The 17,610-nt window shown below is 46.5% G+C and overlaps 1 protein-coding gene across 1 annotated transcript in view; it reads right to left on the bottom strand.

The window, feature by feature from the left end:
- DPP6 (dipeptidyl peptidase like 6) overlaps positions 1-17,610 on the bottom strand; it is a 772,816-nt gene that overhangs the window by 227,098 nt on the left and 528,108 nt on the right. Inside the window, exon 6 of the mRNA XM_033863543.2 lies at positions 17,022-17,074. Within this exon, the coding sequence (XP_033719434.1) occupies positions 17,022-17,074 (53 nt within the window). The remainder of the gene's footprint in view (positions 1-17,021; positions 17,075-17,610) is intronic.

Here is a 17,610-nt window from a genome sequence, read left to right as displayed (position 1 = left end):
TATGTGTTAATCCCAAACTCCTAATTTATCCCTCCCGTTTTTTACCTTTGCCCTTTGGTAACCGTACGTTTGTTTTCTATGTCTGTGAATCTATTTCCCTTTTGTAAATAAGTTCATTTGTATCATTAAAAATTACATTTAGCTAACTCCCAAATGTGCTCCTAAATTTCTCAGCTGGGCCCCTAAATCTTCATGTCTTTCCTCTATCTTCTGTTATCTCAACCTTCTTTTCCACTTTTCATATCTCTTCGTCTGCCTCTGTTGTGTTTTCTGGAAAATGCCCTCACCTGTGTCCCTAAACTTCCCTGCTGAGTCCCATCTCTATCATCTTTCCATTTCTAAGAGCTCTTTGTTCTCTGAAATTCAAAATAGTACGTATTGTTCTGTTCTGTCTCACGAGAGTAACATATTATCTGAGGATATTAAGAAGAGGTTTTGTCCTAACACTTGCTTCTCCTCTTATGATCCCTCTTTTCTCCAAAATACCTGCTTCTGTTTGTTGCTTTGATTTCTATCTTTCAGGCGAGAAGGTTTCTTCAGTCCAATCACGTTCTTTCTCGTGGGCCCACATTTAGGAACCTGGGGCTGAAGAGCTGATGGGAAGCTCTGCGGAGAAGGGAAGGTTTGCCTGGGGCATTTGGTTCCTCTGGTCGGCATCCCCTGGACCTGGCTTGGTCAGTTTCTTCTGGAAAGGATCCCTCAGTCCCCACCCCGGTGGGTGAAGCGTAGCTGCCTCGTGTCTGGGACAAGGAAAGAGAAGGAAGTCTCTCCATCCAGTGTGAGCAACACTTCGTCCCTGTTTCAGACCTTAGACTGTCCCAGTGTTCCTCTATTGGAGGGCCTCTGCTCTATGCTGGCCAAGAAATAAACCTCTGGTGTTCAGGGGAGTAGGCAAGGAAAAACTGGGGTTCTGATGGCTTCTTAATTTTCAAATGGCCCTTGTTTTTCTTCCACAGCCCATCCATCGACTTTCCAAAAGCAGCTGGAGGGGCCCATGCCGAAGCCTTCTCATCAGAGGTGATATTCTAGAGGGCTAAGCCACCAGAGTGGAGACCACAGCCAACCAGGAGAAGCACCATGTGGTCTAAACTGAGCACTGCCTGTGCCTTGTGTGCTGAGGACCACTCCGGGGGCGGGTGGGGAGGGGTTAGGAGAAACCAGGTCAGTGCTTGGTGTGGGACTCAGCTGTCTTATGTTTGCACTGCATCATTTCCCACTCTCCCTTTGCTTTCCAACTTTCACAATTTTGTTGTTTATGTTTCTTCTCTTTGCTCCTTGTGGGTTATGCGTTAAATTTTATTTTGTTTCATCGGTGGGGCTTAAGAACACCTGAAAGTAGAGAAAGTTGCTCTGCCCTCTTGACCTGGAGCTCCTCATTCATTCTTTTGAAGAAGGACGGGGGTGAACAGAAAGGTCAATATGCAGACAAGAGAAGCCCAGAGCGGCAGAAACAGGCAGCGCGCCCACCCTTAGCAGAGTCATCCCTGCAACCGGGCCGCCTGGGGGTGATGCTGGCTCTGCCACTGACTCACTGTGCCACTGTACCCTCTACGCCTGGGTTTTTATATGTAAAAGGGCCAGTAAGAGCCTTTACATCATGGGTATATTGTAAGCATTCGATGAGGGGTATATGGAAAGCACTAAGAACAATACCTGACCTAGAAACTGCTGTATCAGTGCTAGCCGATTTTTTTTTTTTTTTTTGGTTACGATTGTATAAAATTTCTGGGGTCGAGAAATAACTTTTTGAAAACATGGCTCTTTAAGGAGTTCAGCCTGTTGTAGAAAAACGAGAAGCAGCTTGAGAATGATCAGGATGAGTCTCTACCTCAAGCTTCCTAACCATCTCCCCTGCATAGTCCATGGGCCACTTCTGCGGACCTGTAGGAAGCTGGCAGAACTCACAGGTTTCCAGAGCAGGTCCTGCTGATAAAGCCTCTGCAGATATATTCCTGCATCTCTGGCTGATTCCATCTGCAGATATATTCCTGCATCTCTGGCTGATTCCATCTGCAGATATATTCCTGCATCCCTGGCTGATTCCTTCTGCAGATATATTCCTGCATCTCTGGCTGATTCCATCTGCAGATATATTCCTGCATCCCTGCCTGATTCCTTCTGCAGATATATTCCTGCATCTCTGGCTGATTCCATCTAGTGAAGAATCCTTGAAGTTGAATGGAAAAGAAATTTTTTTGCCATTTCTTTATGAAAATATTTCACATATCACGCAGCTTTTAGAGACGACTACATTGGTAGCAATGGCCTCTATTTTCAAAGGAGTCTTTTTTCAGGTCTGGCTTCTCATGACAAATGTATGATTTAAAGTGATTTTCATATATATGTGTTAGCATACAGTATTTGTTTTTTTCTTTTTGACTTACTTCACTCTGTAGACACAGGGAGGGGAAAGGGTAAGCTGGGATGAAGTGAGAGAGTGGCATGGACACGTATACACCAGAAAATGTAAAACAGATAGCTAGTGGGAAGCAGCTGCATGGCACAGGGAGATCAGCTCGGTGCTTTGTGACCACCTAGAGGGGTGGGATAGGGAGGGTGGGAGGGAGACGCAAGAGGTAGGGGATATGGGGATATATGTACACGTACAGCTGATTCACTTTGTTATACAGCAGAAACGAACACACCATTGTAAAGCAATTATACTCCAATAAAGATGTTAAAAAAATAAAAAATAAATGACTTTCAGATTGACTTTACTTGGGGGAAAAAGAAAGCAGTGGACTTAAATTAGGAATTTTTCTTTTTAGAAGCATTCTCCCTCTCTCCTCCTCCTCCTCCACACACACACACACACACACACACACACACACACACACACACACTCTCACACACACACACACTCTCACACAGATGATTTTTCTCCATAGACTGGGAAAACATTCTTCATCCAAGACTGAATTCTCTGCTTTGTGGCAAAAAGTATTTCTTCCATTCTACTGCTACTTAGTGTTTGCCATTAATTTGGTAACAAATCAGCAATAGACAATTTGACATAGCTAAAGTCAGGTTTTTTTGGTCCATGTCAAGATAATAAGGACACCTAGGAACTCAAAATGATATGATCACTTTCACAGAAGACCTTTCTCTCCGTGGGTCTAAAAATCATGCCAAAAATAGCACTAGATACCAAAAGGACAAGTGGCCTGGCTTAAAGCCCTGTTGTTGATAGGATGGGCATCTTGTTGTCAACAAGAAGTTGAAAGTGGCAGAGGGCATCCCACCTCTGCAAATAAACACTTCCCATGACTGGAGTTGCATTGTTTAGCATCTATGAAACACAGGGATCTGAAGGTGAAAGTCAAACGTGAAGACCAACCACAACACTACCACCATCGACAACAGTGAGACCCGTGCTTAGTGGTTACCACTGCATGGTAAGAACCAATTCTTTTGAAGGATATATTTCTTTATATTTTTAATTGACTTTGATTAGATGACTTTTTACAGCCAAATTTTAGTCAAACTCATAAGGATCTATATATAACCAAGAAAGATCGTCTATTAATTTTTGATGAGAAATACAACGGGCCAATTGATCAGGCTCACGTGAATGAAGCAGTTAAGCTCAACTGTCATCAGAAGCTGCCCGGTTAGCTGGACAGAGTGAAGGGATGAGACCTGTCATTCAGACAGGGACATTGGCCTCTCCATGGGCAAGGACAGCTTTCCTCTGCAAGGGTGGGTGCACTGCCTGTTTCAGCCGCTCTCGGTTTCTCTTGTCTGAGTATTGATCTTTCTGTTCACCTGCTCTTTCTTCAAAAGGGTTCAACCCAACTCTTCTATTTCAGATTTTTATTCCCTACAAAATAAGCATGCCCGAGTTCCCTCCCTGGATTGAGTTCTCAGCATCGCCACGTGGTCCAGCCACATAATTTCAGATAAATACCTGGGCTGTGCCCACAGGGACTAGGGCAACCAGTGCCATCGGATTTCCTTGATTTTCAAAAGACAAGTTTTCCCTTTTTCTCAGGGTTCCTGGGAAAGTTGGGGGGGGGTGGGGAACAGGGGATGGTCATTTGAAAGCTCAGGTATGCTCAACACATGGAAGTAGGAATTTTAATGCAAAACCAAAACAATATTCTTAGTACTTTCCAAAGTCACATAAGACTCTGACAGCCCTTTAGAGCAACTGGAGCAGTTGCCTTTAGCTCCAGGAACAAGGAGACCAAGGGCAGTGCCTGAGGTTACACAGTAGAACCCAGCTCCGTGACCTTCAGCCCAGGTTCGAAAGGTCACCTCCACTGAGGTGCACACTCACCAGTTCCTCACGGGACAGACTCTCAGGGATGACTTTCTTTTGGGAAAAGCACCCCTTCACTGCTTCCAAACCCCAGAGCCTCTCCTCTAGGAGGTAACGCTGTCTTGGTAGCCGACACATGGGACAGTGCACAGCAGACTGGAGGGGGCTAGCCTGGAGCTGTGATCTCTGGCGGGTGGTCTGGGATCACCAGGGACACACGGGGCCCTCGGGGTATCCTCCCGTCTGGCCTCTTAGCATCTTTATACTTAATATGTGATGATGTATAATTTTCTTTTGATAGGGGTCACTTATTTGCTTCAGATATCCTTTGTCTGTCAAATCAAAACAGCACCGATGTTGATTGTTACTCTCTGACGTCAAACAGAACGTAAATTGCAGCTCGAGGCCACGCAGTCACACACTGAGTAGAGGCACCCATCAACGTCACCTCCGCTGGTCAAACAATGCTGGTTACTGGGTCATGCCCGGATCTCAGAGCTAGTGAATACTGGCCCTACTGTGTGCTTCAAAGGGCCCTCAACACAAGGGGGAAGAGCTACCTCCATAAAACGAAGGGTGTGGTGCTCAGTTTGCCTCAGTGTCTCTCGTCAGACTGGAATGCAGAGCAAAGTGGTGTTGTCACAGAGAGGATGCTATGCTTGGAGCCGCAAGAGCCCCGCTGAAGTCCTGGCCAACAACCAGCTGTGTGGCCTTGAGCAGGTTACTCCAACTTCGAGCCTCAGCTTTCTCATCTCTGAAGTGGGGCTAAGACCTACACCCCATCATTGTTACGAGGACAAAATAAGCTTCCATATGTTAAGGTCTGTGAATCAGACGCACGATAAGTGCTCACGAAATGCCTACATATGCATTCGAAGGTTCATTCATTCACATAAATGAAATCAAGAGATTAGGGAGCAGAAGGAATTTGGGCCTACACTGGAGCTTACACGGTACGGTTTCTAAAGACACGCATAGAGGGATAAGGAAAGAACTTCATTTGAGGCACCAAGGTGACGAAGATGGAAAGTGGAATGAGGGTGGCTCCTGCCTGGAGTGACGGGTGAGTCTGGGCAGGGCAGTTTGGGTGAAATGGTTTCGAGCTGAGTGGACGGAGCCCGGGAGCCGGATGGTGTTCAGATGCCACAAGGTCAGCAGTAGGAAACTGCAGGGAGAGAAGCAAAGGAAAGATCCCGAGGGCTGCCTGTGGCCTGCAAGTAAGGGAGACAGACCAGGGGCCGGCAAGGGGTGGCAGCACCCTCCCTGGGGCCGTGTTCACGGGCTTCAGCAGGACGTCTGCTCTTAGCTGCAGTCCTGGTTCAGGAATTCTAGTTCTGACACCACTGATGCTTAAGTGTGAGGCTCACATCAGCCCTGACTTGAATTTTTTTCTCTCCTTACTTTCCACGTTGGGCCGTTTGTGCAGGGGGCCTGGGAGGAAGCCGTGTTTGTTAGCACTGCCCCAAAAGCCCGTCCAAGTGCTTGGAATGTCGATAGAAATGTACATCAGGGCCATGATGCGGTGAATCAAAGATGTGCAGAGAGATGGAAAAGCCTTGACCTTCTGTTCGTACTTGGGAACTGGTGTCCACATGTCTGAGTTCATGGACCAGGCTAACTGTCCACAGCGGCGGTCCACAACCTTTTTGGCACCAGGGACCAGTTTCATAGAAGACAATTCTTCCACTGACTGGGGGTGGGGGGCGGGTGGATGGTTCTGGCACATTACATTTACTGTGCACTTTATTTCCGTTATTATTACATTGTAATATATAATGAAATAAGTATACAGCTCACCGTAATGCTCACAGGAGGTGGCGCTCAGGTGGTAAAGCGAGCGGTGGGAAGCCGCTGTGCATACAGATGAAGCTCCGCTCGCGCTCGCTCACCTGCCGCTCCCCTCCTGCTGTGTGACCCGGTTCCTAACAGGCCACGGACTAGTGCCGGTCCGTGGCCCGGGGGTTGGGCATCCCTGCTCTACAGGGTTCTTGGGCCGCAGCCCTCCCCCTGCAGTGTGGGAACCTCCGTAGGCCTTGCTGGACGGAGAGAACACCGGGCTATACGGGAGGGTTGTTAGTTTCCGGTCCAGAGAGGCAGAAGCCTTACTGTTGTGTGACTGCTTAATCCAGGGGCCTCGGCCCTGCCAGTGCATCGACCTGCCCCTGAGTGTCCCACTGGCGGCAGGTGGTGCTGGCCGAGCTGAGTCCTGGGAGCCAAAAGCTTCACCTGAACAAACAGCTGTGTCATCTCCACCGAATGCTGTGCGATTCAGGCCTGGGAATCAGGCCTTCTCAATGAGGAAATGCCACAGCTTATGTTCTTTCGGCCATTGTGAGCAGCTTCAGAAATACTTACTAGTCCGGTACACAGCCTGGACAGGCTGTCCTTTGGAGGACCAGCGCTGTGGCCTGCCTCCTTCCCTGCTGTAGTCAAGACACAACAACAGAGCAGACAGGAGCGTCTGACACAGCCTACCATGCCCTTTGCTAGCCTAGACGGGAACCCGAAGGTCAGAGGCGGGTGTCTGCTGTACATATGCTGGATGCTGGGTGTGGGGCCTCTGCTCCCCGTCAGCCTTGAAGCAGCTGGCAGACGCAGTTCAGCGTCAAGCTGCTGGAACATGCACACTTTTGGACCGGGTCCTTCCGCCAACGAGAGGTGATTCTCAAAAAGAGACCCCTCCTCCTAAATCAGTCTGTCCAGGAGGTGAGTGATGCTTGGGGCTGGAGTCCTCCTAACCGCTCCTGAGGTTTGTGCCAGGGCCGCCCATGAACAGCCTCTTCAGGGAGTTTCCACCCTGCTCGCCACCTACTTCCCCAAGGACCTGTCATTTACAGAGCGCTGCAAAGGGAACGATTGTGGGGACCTGGCTGGAAGGGCCCCCTGAGTGCCCACGTCGGGCAGGAGAGGCACAGGCTCTGCCCTGGGCAGGAACCCCAGCACGCAAATCAGCCGGCCTCACGCAGGGACCAGGTGGAGGATGGGGCGGGGAGTTTACAAAGGGGGTCTGGACAGCCACCTTGGAGAGCAATCTGGCAGTTTCTTACCAAATTATACATTTACCGTACGGCCCAGCCATTCTACCTCTAGCTACTTCCCCAAGAAAAATGATAACGTGCCTATGAGAAATTCTGTATGCGAACATTCACAGCAGTCTCGCTCACAACAGCCCCAAGCTGGAAGCCACTCAAGTGTTACACGGCGAGAACACATGAGCAAACTAGTCTATCCACACTCACTGGACCACTCCTCAGCAGTAAAAGGAATGACCTACCTGCACCAGCAGCGACGTGGGTGAACCCTGAAAGCAGGCACGCTAACGAAGCAGCCACTCACCAGGACTACGTACACATGACTCCATATATAAGACGTTCTGGAAAAGGCAGAACTACAGGGCTGGACGCCAGGGGCACCCACAGTGGGTGGGGGATGGGCATGGCGGAATACTCTGGGGACATGGAAATGTTCCCTGTCTTGGTTGTGGAGGTGCTTCTATGATTGCACCCGTTAGTCAAAACATAATGAAAACTTCTCATTTAAAAAGTGTGAGTTCTACTATAAGTAAGTTATGCTGCAATGACGCTGTAGCTATATAGATGTGACCAGTGTATCCTTGTCTCTCTAGAGTCTAGATGACCACCCATCCCACTGTCCTTGAGAGCTGCTTTTCTGGACAAGGCTGTCCTTGAGGTTTAATCTATGCGAATGTCACTGAAGTAAATAAGGCAGGGGGCTTTGTGTCCAGCCCCCGTACGGACCGCCTGGATCAGAGAGAAGGTGATGTGAAGACAGAACAAAACAGACTAGACAGCAAGCGACACACGTGGCCTTTCCACTCTCCATCCGTGGCTAGCATAGTCCTGACTCGTGGCGAGGGTGTGTGCCCATCATTTTGCAGCAGGAGTGGATGCACAGCACATGCTGCTGCAAGCATCTGGCAGGCTTGGCCTCCAGGGCAGTCTGCCACATGCACCAGCCTTTTCTCTTTAGGAAAAGGTCTGTGAACAAGAACAGAGCTGACCTCAGGGATGCAGACAGAGTCTTCTCAGGTGACTGACACTCAGGCCCAGTTGAAAGGGTTCAACATAGTTGCCTCTAATTTTGTGTGACTTAGAACTGGCCCTGTGATTCTTCAAGAGAAGCTGGTGAGCAAATGCACGAATCGGAATAGGCGGCTTCCGGGCTGAGCCCACTAGGTGGCGCTCACGTCAAACTCCAGCCCAGACACAGAATGAGCCTGAGTCCACTGTCCCATTCTGGGCATGAACTCAGAAGACAAAAGCGCAAGGCTGTATCTCATCTCCGCGGTGCAGACGGCAATGCTATTGAGCCTTTAATGCATATCATTAAATAAATCTCCAAGAACGCTGTTAACCTGCGACCTGCCCCTATTTCTCTGTCGAGAGGACAAGGAAATCAGTGTTTCTGGGGAAATGTTTGTCATTTTTTTCCAGAAATAGAAGGGTTATTTCTCAGCTCCGGATAAAGTCCTGGGGGTCACTTAGTGATGAGAGCAAGTGAAGAAGTGGGGTAGGACCAGCTGACCCCAGATATTCAAACTAGAAACACCAGTAACTTAAAAGAACTCTCATGAGGTCCCACCCTCTGAGACTCTGGTCTAACTGATTTGGGGTGGGTCCCAGGCTTGCATCTTATACTAGACAATATCATTTAATTAATTAACTAACTTCCTCAACTGTCAGCCAACATCTATGGACTCCCTCTTGCGTTGGGAACAATTCAAGGATACGAACATACAAGTTTAGGCTCCACAAGGCGCCTGACAAAATGATGCATCATGCATATCTTCACCTCATTTCCAAACGGGTTTGTTTGCTTGCAAATCTTCAGATGTGGTAGCAAGTTTTTGAGGACAGCAAATGATTCAGTGGAAAAGAACCCCTTTGCATGTGGCTAGTGGCTTTTCTGCCGGCAGCTCAGACCTACGGGTGCAGCCTCTCCTGTGGTTATTCTTGGGCAGCCCTGTTCTCATCCTGAGCAACGGCCACCAGGGCCACAGACACAGGCCAAGCCCCTCCCAGCAAAACCCCTCTTTCTGACACCTGACACCTTAGAATTCAGGAGAGAAATGTGTCGGGCAGTAAATGCATATTGAAAACGCTTCTAAACATTCTGTTCAGAAACATTATATACCTACAACAAGGTAACTAGCAATCTAACGCAAGGATACATTACAGTGTGAAATGTGAGGCAGTCTTACTCCAGGGGTGCAGGAAGCTGCAGGGGGATTTTTACGGGAGGGGTTTTGATGTCGGGTCTTGAAGGAGCATAAGGAGTTGGACACCATGAGCAGGAAGTTTCTGGTGCGTGTGTGGAGGATGGGGTGAAGGTCGGGGAGAGCAAAGGCGGGAGGGCCTTCTGCGGGGGGCAGTGCTGGCACAGGCCACCGATGCGGTCCTTGAGGCAAGCAGGTCCGGCACCTGGAAGGCATCACGTGCATCTCCACTCCCCTCCACCTCCACCCTGACGCGTCGATCACGGCATCCTTCCCCACAGAGCCCAGGCATAGCTCTAGACCACCTTTAAACTCAGCGCTCCAGGAAGCCATCAGAACTGATCAGAGCTGGCACTGAGGATGAGATTTATTTTCTGTCTAAAGGCAGGGAAATTGCGGGGAGGGAGATTAATTAGATTTGGTTGTATAATGGAAGGTCTTGTTTCCACCATGAAAAAAGCCCGTAGTGCATTCTGCACTCCAAAATAGGCACTTAAATACACCATCTCGTTATCCTACAGTACTTCATAACCTTTACATGAACCCTATCAGTCAGGCATTTTATTTCCATCATATGTGCGGAGTAATAGTGCCGAGAGAAGCAAAGAAACTTTTCCATGATTACACAGGTAGAAAGGCTGACTGGGAATTTATTCCCAGATAGATTTGACTTTAAAGTGCATGTTATTTTGATAGTGCTTGCTAACAGTTTGGATTTCAGGGGAGGAAGGGAGAGATGGAGGGTGGCCTGGAGGGGAAGGGAGCAGGAGAGGCGGAAGCAGCTAAGACCAAGTCCTACAGGAGAGCTCGGAGCTGTCCACAGTTCTGAAATATTGTGAAAGCCAATTACAGCAGGACTCTCCCTGCCGGATGCCATGGTAGACACGTAAAATGCCATTCTAAGAACTCTTTCTCCTACATTTTGGCTTCATGTTGGCACCTCCTCAGGGTATACAAGCAATCCTATTCATGCAACTTCCGGCAGCTCTGCAGAGCAAAGTGTGTCTGAGTGGAAGGTCCAGTGCAGGGTCCTGGGAAGGAGATGTGGAGACCCACACTGCTGGGATTCTCCCCCCTGCCCTCATGAACTCACTGCTTTCAATATTCTCATGCATCAGGCTCAACTCACACAGGCACAGGCTGCCACAGATTTAATTAGAGGGACATGGAGTATAAACCCTTGGCATCTGTCTTCATTTTCCAAGTGAACACCAGATGCCCATAACCCCAATCATGTGGTCTCTACACTGAGCCTTCACTGCTCCCCACCGGGTCTCCTAATTGGCTCCATGTTCCTGTTCATCCCTTTCCTTCTCTCTACACACATGCATAAAACTAATCCACGCCTGCCACCTTCACCACGTCTCTCTTCTGCTCGGTGTTCAGTGTGTTCTTATTGGAAAGACCCATCACACCGGGGTGGGGTTTAGGTCTTCCACACGTCAGGCTCACCCTAAACCCACCCAACCCTATCTCTCCCCATGCAGAGCCCCATGAGAACAGCTCTGCTCAGGCCTGGCCTGGCACCCCACTAACTCCAGGAAGATGCTGGCTCATGGAAAAGGTCAAGCCTGTTTAATGATTTACCCGACCTGGAACATCTCCTCTCTGTCTCCATCTATTAGACCAAACCAAACCAAACAAAACAAAACTTACTCAATTATAAGGCTCCACTCAAGCCAGACTTCCTTTCTGAGATCCTTTATGACATCTCTTCTTTTGTGTTCAGTGTCTAAAATACCTATTTGTGGCACTTAATTTTATATTGTTATATAAGTCTGTGTCTTTCCTCTTCAACAAGATTTTAAACTTCTGAAGGATAGCAACTGTGCTTTTGTTGCTCAATACAGCATTTCAATAAATGTTTGTTGACTTATATTGTCTTTTCGGCTTCCACTGGAGGCAAAATAAGAAAGTCTTAAAAATTAATTGCAGTAAGTCAGATTGAGATGAGATAAACAGAACTTATTGAGCATTGAGAACTGTAGATAGTTGAAGCTATAGACATCTCTTTTAAGAGAGAAATTAAAATCACATGCGCAGGACTTCCCTGGTGGCACAGTGGTTAAGAATCCGCCTGCCAATGCAGGGGACATGGGTTCGAGCCCTGGTCCAGGAAGATCCCACATGCTGTGGAGCAACTAAGCCCATGCACCACAACTACTGAGCCCACGTACCACAACTACTGACGCCTGCGCGCCTAGAGCCCGTGCTCCACAACAAGAGAAGTCACCACAATGAGAAGCCCGTGCACCGCAACAAAGAGTACTTACTTTGCAACTTACTGCAACTACAGAAAGCCTGCGTGCAGCAACAAAGACCCAACGCAGCCAATAAATTAATTAATTAATTTTAAAAAAATCACATGGGCATTAAAATCACCTGAGTGTCACAGAACAAGTCTTAGCTTTGAAAAATTATTAAAGGGAATTTTATTATTGTAGGGGTTATATCATTCCTCTCCTTGTAACAGAAAGGATTTGAGCTGGCTAGAAAGTCTAAAAAAATTTAATTACAAGACTATAAATATATATTGGGGATATATTACAATATGAAGAATAACATTCCCAGGCATTCACTAGAAGCAAAATTCTCTGCTGTGCACTTTGCATGTATCATTCCACTTACTTCTTATAATGTACCTATGAGGTGAGCACTATTATTAACATCTTAAAAATATGGAAACTAAGATCTGTAGAAGTACAGCAACTATCCAGGTCAAGAGCACAGCCAAGAGTCAGTTGCAGACTGGGATTCACATTAAGGTCTATGGGACCACAGGGCTTCAGTTCTTAACTCCTGTGTCATGATATCAGGCAAGGTACTGGGGCATTGTGCTATGTTGTCAACCTAGATTTCTATTTTCTAAATAAATAGAATGCTCTTCTGCATCCCAGCCTATAATGTTAGAGAGTAACCCTGGGCAGAAGGAATCTATGTCTCAGTTTATTATTTTCACAGATGCAGAATGTGACTTCATAAGTCAACCAGAGTTCCAAAGGAATACAGTTCTGTACAATTTGTTTGGTACAGGTAAATAAGCAAGGTTAGGGCAACAATATCCACAGAGGATGGCCTGACATGTAAACAAAATGCCTCTGAATACTTCTCAGTTTCTGTTCTATTATTGCTCTGCTTGCCAAACTCCAAAATGCCAATGCTACATAACTACGGGGTATACCAAATTTTTCTTAAAATTGATTTCTGTTATAGAAGGATTGATTTTCTCTAGCCCATATGATTTTCAGAATGATCTTAAAAGATACAAGAAATTATAATTATATAGAAATATAATTTTTCTAAAAAAAAGCACTCAAGCCAATGGGAAAACTAATCCAAAAAAGAGTCATGTCAGGAAAATGTCAAGAAACAGCCAAGTCTACCAAAAACTGCTATGAAAACACACAATGGACCCTTAACAGAGAACATTTAGCTGGTTATAATCTCTATTATGAAAGATTGCTTTATTTTGTTGACATTCTGATATAAAGACTTAGTGAAACACTTTATGTTAAAAATAATAGCTTTGGGCTTCCCTGGTGGCGCAGTGGTTGAGAGTCTGCCTGCCGATGCAGGGGACACAGGTTTGTGCCCCGGTCCAGGAAGATCCCACATGTCGCGGAGTGGCTGGGCCCGTGAGCCATGGCCGCTGAGCCTGCGTGTCCGGAGCCTGTGCTCCGCAATGGGAGAGGCCACAACAGTGAGAGGCCCACATACCGCAAAAAACAAACAAACAAACAAATAAAATAGCTTTAATTCTGGCTTAATAAACAAATTTGCGTAAAAGACATGTCCTTTAAGAATACAATTTTTGAAAATTTAGTATGTGAAAGTCAAATGCACCTACACTTAGGTTCTAGATCTCTTGACTAAATGAAAATTCAGTTGGCTTGGCATTCTCATTATAACCCAAGCCATTACATGCACACGGGGTTCTAGTGGGCTCCAGCTGCAGAGGTCACAACTGGAGGAGAAGGAATTTAAACACAGGACACGAAGGCCTCTTTATGGCTCGTGGAAGAGACAGAAAAGAGGATACCCCCTTCCCAGATTCTTCTATCACTGGCAAAAGGAAGGAAACCAGAGTTTAGAGGGTACTTAAAAATTAATTTGATCCTTCTCTGTGATTGGTTGGAAAGTCTGAAGCCAAGGGGAAAAAAAAAACTATAAAGGACAAATAATCCCATCCTGCATACTGAATGGCCTCTGGCTGGAAGAGAGGAATTGAGGGGAGAGAGGGATGAAAGGAGAGGTGAGAATTTGAGAACAAGATACAGATCTGTGACTCCAGAAGTATCAGGAGAAGCTCTCAGATTTTTGGTCCTATGAGTAACGTAAATTTAAATATTTTAATAGAGATAGTTTTATTTTAAAAAGACAATTGTGCTTTCCTTGATACCCCAAACCCAGCTACGGGCTGTGTTCTCCCCCTGCCAGCTGGTGGAGCTCTGGCACAACTGACTGAGCTCAACAAGCCTCTTTTGGAGGCTGAAGCTGCAAAAGCTCGAAGCCTAACGTCCCATCCAGTTTGGAAATCCACTGTCTCATTAATACAAATAAGATTTTGACAATATTTGAAATTAATTAATTCATTTATTTTGCATAAACGGTTGAGCAATGCCATTTTTGGAGAAGCTGTCAGTTTATGTGGTGATGAGATGAACCATAGACATCCTCATCCACCAGAGACTGTTTCCCATAAATGTAACAAGTAATCTGCTACATCTTTCAATCTTATGAGAGTCCTTATGTAACTAAGCAGGACCATATGGGGGCTCCCCGGAACAGACCCCTCACCCCATGCCTTCTGCCTGCCTCTTGTCTGTAGAAAACCTGTAGCATACCTAGGCTTTCTGCAAGTTCCAACAAGTAAATTTAATCAGAGAAGTGAGAAAAGGCAGAAAGAAAGGAAAACAGTCAAACAGACAAAATAATAATAGTTTAGCCATTAAACAAAGTCAAGGACCTTCAGTTCCTCCTCAAGGGCTGTAGATAATATTCTGAGCCATGCCCTTTGAGCTGTTTTGCAGATACTGAAACCCCCACCAGGTGGAAGAAGTTAACTGCACGCTGTCCACAAGCACATAGACCACAGACCAGTTGGAACCAGAGGACTGATGATGTTGACTCCCAATTACCTCACCACCAACCAATCAGAAGAAGGTCCACGAGCTGATCACACACTCCACAACCCCCCTCTCTCATCCTGTTATTAAAAACCTTTTCCTGAAGCTTTGGGGAGTTTGGGCCTTTTAAGCACTAGCTACCTGGACTCCTTGCTTGGTGCCTGCAGTAAACACTGCACTTTCCTGCACCACAACCTGGGGTCAGTAGATTGGCTTTACTGTGTGTGGGCGAGCGGACCCAAGTTTGGTTCGGTAATACTTAGAAAAGCAATAACTTAGGGCTTCCCTGGTGGCACAGTGGTTGAGAGTCCGCCTGCCGATGCAGGGGATGCGGGTTTGTGCCCTGGTCCAGGAAGATCCCACATGCCGCAGAGCGGCTGGGCCCGTGAGCCATGGCCGCTGAGCCTGCGCTCCGCAACGGGAGAGGCCACAACAGTGAGAGGCCCGCGTACCGCAAAAAAAAAAAAAAAAAAAGCAATAAATTAGCACCACTAAAAATCTGATATTTACAGCTGTAATTTTACCCAAGGCAGTTGTTCTGATGGCACAGGATTGAGAGCGAGCCAGGCCATGCTGGATTCCAGCTCTCCTGGGCACCAGCTATGAGATGACAGAGTTCTCACTGTGAAAGGCGGAGAAGAATGCTTTTTTGCAGTACTGATGTGCTAGGGTGGGCGCACTTAAGACTCATTCAATACATGACGGCAATTATTATTACTATGATTATTTAAAAAATACCAAAAGCAGCTCACTCTTCGTTGGCATCCTCTATGGAGGGGTCATCATCCTCATTGTGAGCACTGAAACCAAGGCTTCAGCCACACCATCTTGTCCTTCGGTTTGTGGCTGGTTTGGCAAACTCTTGTGCCAGGTCCTCAGAACCTATTTCTCTTAAATTCTAACTGATGCAGTAAAATCTTTACACCATGTGTCAAGCACAAAATGCTTTTCAGGTTTTGAGTTTTACAAATTTATATAAGATGAAATGAAATATCCATCATCTACAATAAATTCTATTGTTCCCAGAAGGGGTAGATAAATCTCAAGGCATAATTATACTCCTGCCTGCCGTGACCCTGGAAGATGCATGTCTGCTTGAAAAATAATAGAATAATTCGTCCTTAGTGAAAAACATTTGAGTTTCTATTTGAACTGTGCTTTTTTTTAAAAAAAAAAAAACACCTATGGATACTTTGTTTTCACTACGGGGGTCATCTTCAGTTTCTCGGGGCTTGATTTTTCTAATAGTCTAATGGAAACGATTAATCACATTTGGCCGCATGTCTACATGTATCTTTCATTTATCAAGTGAAATTATTTTCCCCATGTTGTTTTTCCAAGGATATGCTCATATTCTACCTAAACTTAGTAGAAAACAGACAGCAGCAGTTGTGAAACACAGATGCTGTGATTAATGCTCTCTATGGAACAATACTTTTTAGCAACTCCTGCTGTTTGTTTAAATTTGCTTAGGAAAATTAGGATGCCTCCCCGTAAATAGTCACAGGAATTTACACAACATTGCCAGTAGCACAATCCCATTTCTTTGAACATTTCCTGAGCACTTCACCTTTCCGAACAAAAAGTGAGAGAAACCGTGGAGGGTATGAAGGAGAAGGAAAAGGTGGGAACAAGAACACAGGCAGGGGTGAGGGTGGAGGGGTTGTAGGTGGGTGGGGGAGGGGAGGAAGAAGGAGGAAGGAGGAAGAGGAGGGGAGAGAAAGAAAGAATAAAAATGGAAGCAGTAAAAGCCATCCCTGCCACACTCTCCTTGCTCTGCAACTGGTTTTCCCCTTGCCCACTCAACAAATGGCTTCACCAAACTTCAATCATGTCTTAACATAACACGTCCGGACTCCAAAGATGAGCTCCTGATAACGCACCCCACGCTGTGTGCGGCTGTGTCTACCCAGAACTGAAAACTCAGCAAAATCACGCTTGCACTCATGTCTTTCCTCCCCACTCACACTTTTGGGTCCCAAATGTTGCATTTTTGAGAAACAAGATGAGCTTAGGGGTGCTGCCCTCTCTATTATGTATATAAAACCAGGAACCTTCCTGGGAGTCCTGGGTCGAATCACCATGCCCTAGAGGGGCCACAGCTGATTACAAAGTGGGGCTGGGAAGGGGGAATCTTCCTCTGCAAACCTGGGAACCAGAGCAGGAAGTGGTGGAGCTGTTCCAGGAAGGGGGGCTTCACAAATGGGCAAGAAACTGGACTCAAGTGACCCCCTCGGCCCTGGAGGCATCACGGAGGTCCCACAGCATGGGGACACTTTGCTGTCAAGAAATAAGGTGCCTCATTTCCTGCCCTAAGAATTAAGCAACTAATCAGCGCTCTGCTTTGCGCTTTGTTTTGCAGATTTCGCGTTAAAAGAAAATGAAAGAACAACCTTACCCATGAGGAATTTTGCTCAGGACATAATATCCAGTATAGGAGTGTTGATATATCTGAAACAGACAAAAAAACACAAGAAACAATAAAACAAGCGTTGAGACAATGGTTGTGATTATGATATTTTTCAAATTGCTGTGACTCCTAATAAACAGCCCTGGACCAAAAGTAGTCAGTCCGGAGACCTGGCGGCAAAGTCTTTTATTTACTCAGGAAGTTAATTTGCATACCCTGTTTGTTTTATTTTCACCATTTGCATGTAGTTTACCAGGCAGCCAGAGGCTAGATGTCATCTCCATGACTACCTGGCTTGTGATTAAATCAGGGGCAGAGACTTCCAGCTCAACTAAATGTAGCACAGAACTAAGAGGACACTACTCACTGGAGGCTGCCTGACAGCCAGCTGGATCCTGAAACTGTAAGACCCACGCACTGCTGTAAACTATGGCCGATTCTACTGTGAATCCTCGGTGAGGACCGAAGCCAAGATAGGCTTCACTGGGCAAACTCCTGCCCCCTTGGACAATTTGATGTGCAGGTTTTAGCTTCACGGAATGGTCAATAAACTAAGAACTCATTGCAAGGGGAGCAT

This window comes from Tursiops truncatus, chromosome 9 (genome assembly GCF_011762595.2).
Source record: "Tursiops truncatus isolate mTurTru1 chromosome 9, mTurTru1.mat.Y, whole genome shotgun sequence".
Classification (NCBI taxonomy): domain Eukaryota; kingdom Metazoa; phylum Chordata; class Mammalia; order Artiodactyla; family Delphinidae; genus Tursiops; species Tursiops truncatus.
This window is presented reverse-complemented; position numbering and strand designations above follow the sequence as displayed.